The sequence below is a fragment of the Silurus meridionalis genome, chromosome 26 (assembly GCF_014805685.1).
Source record: "Silurus meridionalis isolate SWU-2019-XX chromosome 26, ASM1480568v1, whole genome shotgun sequence".
Classification (NCBI taxonomy): Eukaryota; Metazoa; Chordata; class Actinopteri; order Siluriformes; family Siluridae; genus Silurus; species Silurus meridionalis.
In genome coordinates this window covers 18535266-18545866 of record NC_060909.1, presented here as the reverse complement: position 1 = coordinate 18545866, position 10601 = coordinate 18535266, and the positions used below count along the sequence as shown (strand labels likewise).

General features: G+C 34.9%; 1 protein-coding gene across 2 annotated transcripts; it reads right to left on the bottom strand.

Annotated features, from left to right (window-relative positions):
• Window positions 1-6392: 6392 nt before the first annotated feature.
• On the bottom strand, window positions 6393-8410 carry LOC124380002. 2 transcript variants are annotated; one of them, XM_046840677.1, is made up of 5 exons: window positions 8053-8410; window positions 7569-7919; window positions 7357-7476; window positions 6661-6799; window positions 6393-6562 (listed from the first exon to the last, which is right to left on the bottom strand). In XM_046840677.1, exons 1-5 carry the CDS (start codon window positions 8075-8077, stop codon window positions 6517-6519), a joined length of 681 nt encoding a protein of 226 aa, XP_046696633.1. In that variant the 5' UTR covers window positions 8078-8410; the 3' UTR covers window positions 6393-6516. The 2 variants fall into 2 exon arrangements, with proteins under 2 accessions (XP_046696633.1, XP_046696634.1); XM_046840678.1 differs by having other exon boundaries at window positions 6396-6562; window positions 6661-6746; window positions 8053-8403.
• Between the last annotated feature and the right edge of the window lie 2191 nt (window positions 8411-10601).

The window sequence follows — 10601 nt, the reverse complement described above, 5'->3', positions numbered from 1 at the left end:
AATAATCAATCAATAATTTTGCATTTATATTTTAAAGAATTAAATGTGACACATCGTCGAAAAATAATCCATCCATCCTGAAGGGTTCAATTCCTTTTACACCACAGATATTTTCAAAGAATTTTCTTTAAAGACTTCCTTTAATAGTGACATTTAATGTACATTGAATCATTTTATTGTTGAATATTGTTGTGGTTTTATTATGTAATAGTTGCTCACCAAAGTAGCTGTTCAGTGAATTAATTTTAAATGAAAACACTCTACAAAAAAATTAAATTTCTCAGGAAATTGTTTGTGATTTGGGAATAAACACCTGGAAAATAATTTATTAACACGGGAATGCGCAGGAGTTAAAAACTATACTGCACACAGCCAGTAGAGGGCATCATTGACATTCTGGTTTTATGTGAAACCAATATCACGACGTATATCTCGCACACGTGAACCCTTGTAAAAAAGAAAACACACCACAGAGGTCAAGGTTCAAGGTTAAAGCAGAAAGTAGAGGTTTCATCCCAAACATTCATCTAATAAACACAAAGATATATTCCTTAATCTCTTCTATTTTACATTTATATACAGTTCTGAGGTAAGACACTGTCATGGATTGTAGTGTGGTTCAACAAGGACACATGGATTTAAATCTCAGAATAACAGTCCATGACTTGAGTCTAATGTGAGTTATGCATTTTGCAGCACAAAAATCTTATGTTATAAAGTTATTTATGATAATGAGAGAAATTACAGACACAGATTCAGAATTCACACAGTGAACGCATGCATTGAACAACTTTTGATTCAATTGCATATCGTTTTCAGCTGGGTATCTTTCTTGTGAGTGTGTGTGTCTATTTTCCGCCCATCGAGTTTTTCATTTAAATTTTTTATCATATGATTTTAAAATGTAGTTAAGTACAATACTTCAAACAAAACATACTTAAGTGCACAACAAAACAATTTAGAATCAATAACAGTAATGCAACAGTACAGCAACAGTAAATGTAATTTGCTTCTTTCCACCACTGGAAATTACATGTGGTGTGAAATCAAACCAAATAATAGAAAAACCAAACGGTGTCAATTTCACTACGAGTCAGATGAATAGGTGTGAAAGTGCTCGCAGACTCACACATATGAAGGTCTTTTTTTATTATTTAACTTTCGGTGTTTGAGGACCCCGATTATAATCTCATACCAGCTTTGCAGACTGGAAAACAATGGCTGCAGTGTTTAAACAGTGTAATGTCCAACCCAGACTTTATCTTTCTGACCACAAGAGTGTACTTTCCCCTGAAATGGTTTATTATAATCATTTCCTCTTCAGCTAGTATCTAATAAGCTCCCTGAGTCCTTGACTTGCTTTACCTTGTTAGATATTTTGCTCTGGTTTGATAGCTCTCTGACTGCTGGTATTTCTAACTCTGATCTGATTCTGATCAATATTTGGATTTGCTTCTATTTGGCCTCATAGTCTGTAATATTCCCATGTATTTAGCACCAATCTTTCACCCTTCAATCCTACATTCTAAGGATGGAAAGAATTCCTAGAGCGTGATGGTAACAATGTATGTATGTATGTATGTAAGAGGTGGAATCAAAAAGATTCGAGACGAGCTCTATTTACAAAGAAGTGCTTGATTTATCTACGTTTACACACTACCACCTTCAAAATAGTCCCCTTGCACAGCAACACATCGCTTCCAGCATTCATGCCACTTCTGCAATGTGTCCTGGAAGTCTTCTTTACGAAGCAAGTCATGCACCAGATCTCCTTATTGGTGTCGAAACAGTGACCTTTGAGCTGAAACTTTATCTTCGGGGAAGGGGGGCGAAATCCACGGGAGCCAAATCTGGCGAGTAGAGTTGGTGTAGAAGTGAAATCATGTGGATTTTGCTCTGACCATAATCGACACTCGACCTGATCTCTCGTCATCTTCCAGCTCCCTGAACGACTTGCTGTATGTCACACGTATGTCATGTTAAACATCTCTGTGGCAAGTTGGACTTGTTTCACGCAGAATTTCATGTTTGCTCTTTGTTCTAACTTGCTGCATATGATGAAATCACAGACGTGGTAACGCACGTGGTCAGAATAGCACCAGTTATCACCATTAGTCTCGAAACATTTTTAAACCACCTCATACGTAGGGCCTGCATTAAGTTTGCTTGTCTAGACTAATTACCAAGTCTTCTGAACCAGTGAAATTAGGTTTTTAGCTCGTGTGGTCTTACAGGAGCAGTGAGTAAAGACTTTTCATGTCTGTCTGAAAGGTCTGAAAACTGCTGCTCACCACTGAGGGGGAATTTGTAACTATTATATAAGCCATTTTAGCCAACATGTTTTTTGTGGTTTTTATCATAGTGGGGCTGCATCTGCCAAACTGCTTTCACTGCTACGCTAAACAGCAAGACCCCAGAACTTCTCATACCTTCTATCACAGGTACAAAAGTGACTTTCATGGGAAGCTGAGTCATCTAATTAATGTTGTCTTGTGTGTTCAGAATATTTGAAGAAACAAACAAAGAGTGTCAAGCTGTTGTTCATGCTAAGGGAGGATTTTAATGAAAATATAGTGGAACAACTGGACAATTATATTTTTTTATCCAAAAGAAAATACCATTAAATGATTTAAAAACTATACAAGACTAATGTATATATATATAAAATAAATATATTTACACACCTATAATAATATAATATTTACACACCTACACATGCACACCCATATGTATATATTTATATATAGCAAAAAATATATATAAGTTTGCTTACTATATGGATGTTGTTTTCCTGTTGACTCTGCCGGATACCAGGATGATGATTTGTAGATCGTTTGCGGCAAAGACGAACTGTTTAAACGTTTAAGATGAAATCCTAGATGTAAGTAAGTTTTGCAGCTAAGGATCAGATAGATAAATAGATACTGTATAGTCTGTATTATCTTGTAAGCTAAATGTATAGTGTTGTTATTTATGTCTGTACTTTTAAGAGTCACCAACAGCTGGAACAACTGTATTAACACACTTGGCCAATAAATGTGTAACAATAAACAATAAACATGTATATAAGTGAAAATTCTAATATAAAATAAATATTTCAGCATACAAAATATGAAATATGTCTATTATATGTAAATTCTGTAATATAATAGCAGTTACTAGAGTAAAAATTGACTTCACTGTGCTGTAATATATATGTGACCAATAAAGGCTATTCTATTGTTCTCTCTTTTTTATTTTGTGATTGCACCATGGGCATAATGTTATTGAATGCACTGAACAAAAAATCTAATTCACTCAAAAAAGAAAACATATATAAGGGCTGTCGATCTATTCAAATATTTAATTGTGATTAATTGTATGATGGTGATGAGTTAAAATCGTGATTAATCGCAACTTAATCGCACATTTTTCTCTTTAATATAATAGCAGTTGCTGGAGTAAAATTGACATTACATTCCTGTACTTAAATACTTTGAATTGTATCATATTTGATCATATTTACACTCACCAGTTACCACAACAAGGACGAGACAATTCAGGATTCCGAGTGTGAAGAAGAGACTTCGCCAGAAATTGACTCCACATTTATATGATTCATTTATCTGTGTCTGGTTCTGGTGGTGGGTTTCTTTACTTGTAGAATTATCTGGAAAAGCCTGAGTAATGTAGTTAAAGTTAATGTTTTTTTTTGGCAAATTGTGTTATAACAGACATAAAATAAGAAGTAAACAACAACAACAATAACAGCAATAGCTCACACAAACAAGCCAAACATGCTTATGTTTCTAGTCTTTTTGTCTTCTAAAATTGTTTGTCTGAAACCCACAACAAAGCTCATTTATCCTGTATTATTTTAAGCCCCAGCACTCGCATCCATTTAGAGACTGGTTCACCACATGCTGTTTTTTAATACAAGACGCTTCTTCAATGTGGTCAGCACACTTACGTGAGAACTTTTGCTCACAGCTCTGTGCTTTAGAAACACTTGTTTTGTTTTTGCAGTAAGCTCCACTCAGCCTTCAGAGCTTTGAGATGAGAACTTGTAAATAAACACACGGTTTTAAGATTCTGAACAATAAAATAGTAATCGAGTAAATAATAAAACCTAAAGTTTTACTTAACCCTCGCAGTGTAACCCAGGAAGTACAATTTTATTTACGCCATCATGTTCAACATTATAGTTTAACCGGAACTTTTAATCGTGTTGGTACCTTCAACCTGAAAGATGTTTTTCTCTGTCAATCATGTGATGGATTAAAAAAAACTTTTGTCAGTATGAAGTTTATGTATTACCAAATGCAGTTTTCATGCAGTCACATGTGCGTGTTTTTAGTTAAAAACAAAAAAGGAACTTGCGTGGTGAACAGCATGGTCATAGTCCCAAACCCACATCACACTTTTACATACTTATGCTATTTATTTGTGTAAATTAAGCACAGAGTGCAAAACTTTCCAACTGGTCACCACTTCTTAGTTTTTTTGTCCATTAGCAAAAATTGAGAATCCCCAGAAAATATTTTTTGCACTGGTGTCTTACTGACTCAAAACTGTGAACAAACTAGCATCACAGCTGAGACACACTCTCATACACACACACACACACACACACCCGCCCGGTCCTGCTGGACAGCTTGTGGTTGAATCACGTTACTGTTTTTTTATGAGCATCAGGAAGCTGTGTTTAAAACGTTTATACTTTCTGATGATATTAAAAACAGCAATAAAATACACAACAAATGGCAGAAAATGATTTAGATTAGGCCTTGATGCATTTTTGCCACAAATCACATGTAGCAAAGCACTTCCTGCCACTTCCTGTAAGGCTAAAGTGCCTTCATGTCATATCTTTATTCAATGCTCAAGGTGTGAAACCACAGACGAGAAAAAAAGAACATTGAGCACATTGCATAACCTGAATGCATTTATTTTTTCTTATCATCTTAGCAGGTTTGTCATTGTTTCCATTTATACTATGTGTTGCTGGTATTGATACTAATGTTAAAAAAAGAAAAAGCAACAATGTCACACTGCCCTAAATGTAACTAATCAGCTCTTGCACAGAAGCTATGTGGTTAAACAGAGCTAAGAAGCTAATCATATATTATTTTCATTTCATTTATATACAGTGGGTTCAAATGTCGTTATCCATAATCTCTGGTATCAAATAATAATGTGTAGAGCAGCACATGGACAAAGAGTTGAGTGAACACTGAACTTTTAGAATAGTTCACTAGTCATTAGTTATAGGCTTCTGGCTAGCAAGTTGGTTTTGAATTGGCTACTAATGTAATACTATAATCACAGAAAAATATACACTTCAAATGCACGAAAAACGTGGTTTGAAACTGGTCGCTCTTTGGGCACGTCTCCGCTTGAAGTGGTAGTGGTCAAGATGCTAAAAAGATTGGAGGGTTGTGAGTTCAAATACCAACATTGCCAAGCTGCAACTGATGGGCCAATGAGCAAGTATTAACTGCTCACTTGTGTATATAAGTTGCTCTGGATAAGAGTGTCTGTCAAATGCTGGTCAAGAGAGAATAGTGTTATTTAAAAAGTAGTATGTAATAGTTGTGAGCGTGACTTTAAACAGTATATGAAGCTTGTTCATGGACTAATAAAAAAGAAAAATGAGGATATTTTCATTCAATTAATGAAAGATTATCTGAGTATCTGCAGCTTTTGTTCTATCTAAAACTTTAAGTAATCACATTTAAGATCAATATAAAGCAACACTTAGTACTAACTTAGATTTATAATCCCATAATATTCTAGGTTATCACCATACCAGTAGAATAGACATTAAATAAAACTCACCTGTGAATATAACGGCTAGAGCGCAGTTTATTATTGCTGATATGAAGAGAAGACTTGAACACTGACAGCTGACCACTGGATTATCATGTGTTTTATTGTGTGAATATGACATGATTGGTGATTATCTGGAAAAAGAAATCAGATTGGGTTTTCATCAAATTAACAGTCACCAGAAACTTAAAAAAAGTCGAGTAAAATGACCCAAAAGAGTAGCAGTGTTCTAAAGAAGGGGTGGGCAAACGTTTTGGCTCAAGAGCCATCCTGAGTTTTAAAATTTTACAAATCGACTGGGCCAGTAGATGATGAGGGGGTGAACTAATATAAATTAATGAAAGGTTCTCGAAGATTTTCAAAAGTATCAGGCTCATTAGTTTAAATGTACACTACACTAATAGCATTAGGTTTCGAAAACTTTCTACTACTGAAATAAGCAGTAAATTTTCACTGGGGATTAGGGTCAGGATGAGAGACAGAGTCATGATTAGGAAATGGATGATTCAATAAGAGACTTTATTCTCTTGAAATAAACATTTTTATTCACAACATTATTTTTTGACATCACAAAACGTGTTCAATGGGACCAAATATTCGGTTTGATTTCAGAAAAAGGTCACTTTACTGTATGGTGTGTGTGTGTGTGTGTGTGTGTGTGTGTGTGTGTGTATATATTTTAGGCCTCATGAGAAAGCTGAGTAAAGATTACCAGGGTGAAGATGCTGTGGTCCTGCACTTGTGTGGAGTAATTCTGCAGAAAAGCACAGAAGACATCAGGATGTGGGAGGAGTTTAAAGAGGAAGAAATGAGTGTTTGGTTACTAAATCAGGGACAGAAGTGTAAATGAACCTGTGATCCATTGAGCTGCTCTTCCTTACAGTTCGGAGGTTGGAACTTTGGGAAATTTGATCTTCCACAGCGGCTCCCGATCCAGACTGAAACATCATTAACGCATCTGATATCAGTCTTCTAGCAGTGTGGAGTTTTTCTGTTCAGCTCAGAAAGTTATTAAACCTCATTCATCTACAATATATTCTTACTGTTTATTATGTAATTATACTTAAATATCATTTTTATATCATTTATCTAAACAACAAAAAAATTGATATCTGGCACTTGGAACTAAAACAAACATTTTCAGGACAAACACTAAAAAAAGCATTGAACCTACTTATTTATGTGTTTGTTTGTTTGTTTTGTATTTGTTTGCTTGTTTAAATATCAATAGCTTAAAGGTTGAACAAAATTTATGAAACATTCAGAAACACACCTTTATATTTATATGTACAGTGATATAATAATTGATTATTTATAATGTAATCATCATTACAGGAATAAAATACATTACTTAAAGTTGGTAATATAATATTTATATAATTTATATACACACTTGATCCCAATACATTTTTATTCTGATTATTGATTATTTTCTACACTGATATTAATATTAATAATATTGAACTATTCAGATTATTTCTTTTTATTTTTAAGGTATTTTTATTTTTAATGAGTTCATTTAAAGAAAGTTCAGTTAAAAAGCTTTACCTATGACAGAAAAGATCACAAGACAGTTCATTATTCCTGATACGATCGCGACTTTCCTCCAAAGTTCATCTTCACCAGCTGTCTGATTCTGCTGCTGTCTAATGTCACCCATCTGATTGTCTGGAAATGATTAGATGAAGATCAGACTGTTTTTATTTATTTTAAATATACAAATTAATAATATGCTGAAATGTATATACAAATAAACTCACCAGCTGAATGATTCCGGATGTAAAGTCTGATTCTATGGCTGATGTTAGGAGGTGAACCAGTTGGAGTCTGAATACAATAATACACTCCTAATTCATTAGTACTGATATTGTGTATAAATAAACTGCTGTTGTATTGCACTGAGAAAGTCTTGCTGAAGGTCTGGTTACTGTAATGTGAATCCAGAGTTTTACTTGAGAAAGAGCGTAATATAAACACTGGAGGTTCTGACGGCTTCATCAGGAACCAGAGCACATCTTTTACAGCCACTTCACACTGTAGGGTCACAGTTCGTCCCAAATCCACCAACATGTCTGGGGAACCTTCTGCAGCTCCACAGCACACAAGTAGATCTAGCAAACAGCAAACAAACACACATGTAACTTTTGCTGATTTAAAAACCAATGTTCCAACCATCTGAGAAGGCCAGTCACAAAATAGTAGGAAATATACTCAGTAAATAAAGACTGTTTTAATAATGCTTACAGAGTTGAATTTGTATAATCCTCATGCTGTGTGTGAAATGCTGCTCTCTAACAGCGTAATCTGTAAACACTAACACGTTCGCTTTCTGCCACAGTCAGGTAACACTTCTTGTCAAGCTTTAAACAACAGACAGAGGAAGTGCTCCGACCACAACCGTTTCTTTTTTTTTCTAAAATCTCCTCCACACTTTAGAAAAAAGCTCATTAAAATAATCTGACATTCTTTTCATACTTTAAATGTGTATTAGTTGTCAATAATTTTATACTGCAAAATCGTAAATGTCATCAAGGTGTAAAATCTCTTATTGATCTGATCACCAAAGAAAGTAAGAATACCCCCGGAAGTAAGACATTTTTCCCCATGTCTATCTCAGGGCATTATATATGCACATATATATATTCACACTAAGACATTATTTAGAGTCAGCAATGTACAGCCTGGCATCTGGGATCTTGGAGGACACTGGAAAAATTTACAGGAAACCTTTTTCTCTGATTTAGGAGGGTTCATTTTAAATAAGCTGTAGGAGCTGAATGCCAACACACACACACACACACACACACACACACACACACACACACACACACACAAACAACCTTACTGAATGCTAAAAACTATGTTCCCCTAGTGGTAACCGAGTGCTTTAACACATGATGTGAATTTGAATTTGAATGTATTGTATGTATTATCATCTGACACTGCAGGTGAAGGTAGAAATGATTAGTATTAGGTTTAAGTGTTAGGGTCAGGGTTAGGGTCAACGGTTATGGGTTATGGGTTATGGGTTAAGGGTGAAGGATATGGATTAAAGGTGATATGTTAAGGGTCAGTTTAAGTGGCAAGGTTTCGGGTTAGCAGTTAAGATTACGGGTAGGCGGTTAGGGTTAGGTTTAAGAGTCAAAGTCAGAGGTTAATGTTAAAGTTAGCAGCTAGACTTAGGGGTTAGGGTGATGTTTAGGATTAAGAGTCAAAGTCAGAGGTTAAGGTTAAAGTTAGCAGCTAGGGTAGGGGTTAGAGGGATGTTTAGGATTAAGAGTCAGAGTTAGAAGTTAGGAGTTAGGGTTAGGTTATATAATGTGGTTAATGAGTGAAACGAAGCAAGTGTGCAACATTAACTCAGGAAAAGGACGTGACAACAAAAGAAGAAATTCAAAATAGTGTACTAGGCTGCACTCCTACTCTCAGAAACAGTCAGAGACGGCTACAACAAGAAGGTGCCCTCTGGTAGTCTGGAGAGAAAATATCTAAAATATTTATAGCAGTTAGAGGTTATAAACTGGGGATTAGGGTCAAGATGAGAGACAGAGTCATGATTAAAAAATAGATGATTGTCTTAAAATAAAAAATTTTATTCACAACATTATTTTATGACATCGCTTTATTTTATGACATTACAAAATGTGTTCAATACGCCACGGTGACACTAAAGCAGTATGTGTGGTGGTGGTGTGTGTGTGTGTGTGTGTGTGTGCGTGTGTGTGCGTGTGTGTGTGTGTGTGTATTTTAGGCCTCATGAGAAAGCTGAGTAAAGATTACCAGGGTGAAGATGCTGTGGTCCTGCACTTGTGTGGAGTAGTTCTGCAGAAAAGCACAGAAGACATCAGGATGTGGGAGGAGTTTAAAGATCCTAATACATTTTATATATTTTTTTATATATAATAAAAAGAAAATTATACCTGTTTTGGAATCAGAACTGCTGATTGTTCTACTGCATTAAAAATAAAAAATTTAAAAAAGAGAAGAAGGAAGGATAAAAACAGGAGGAAACATTTTGATTGCTTTGTGCTGCTTTGCTCTTTTCATTTATTTAAGGTTGAAGCTTTTATTCAGGTGTTTATTTTGAATTATAGAATAGGTTCAGTTCACATATTAAACATATAACTAATTTAAACTGAAATATAATGTATAATCGTTAACGGTTATTAGGAAAAAGTCCAAATTAATCTTTTATTTTTTAATTATTTGAGCTTAACTTTCTTATTGAAGCGTTAGAACTGCAGTACCGAATACGACCACAAGGCGGCGAATCTCACGTTATTATATGTGATGTGCTGCTGGAGAAAGTCGCGGTCACTGTATTATCTATTAATGATTTTTTATAACAAAATAAACTGCGTTTCTCTACAACGCAGTACATATCGAGCAATAAAGGGTTTTATTTTATTTTTCCAGACACATGACACAACTACAGTAACACAAACGTTAGTACTATTAATAACCACATTCAGAGAGGACCAGTGCGATACAAACATCCGGAAAAAACCGTGGAGACAAGAGTCGTGTCCTGAATCACTGACTCGTTCACTTATTCACTATTCACTACATAGTGCACGAAAAGTGAGTTGAGTTTATGGGAAGAAGGGGATGAAAAGAAGTGAGCGAATTCGGACACGTAAAAATCCCGCGTCAGAGAGGAGAGACTGTCGCGGACAATATACGTCACCAATCCTGTATTAACATCTTCGGTGTCTCGTAAAACCTTTATGATATATATATTGATTTATATATTTAAAATTTATAATTTAATACAAACACACACACACACACAC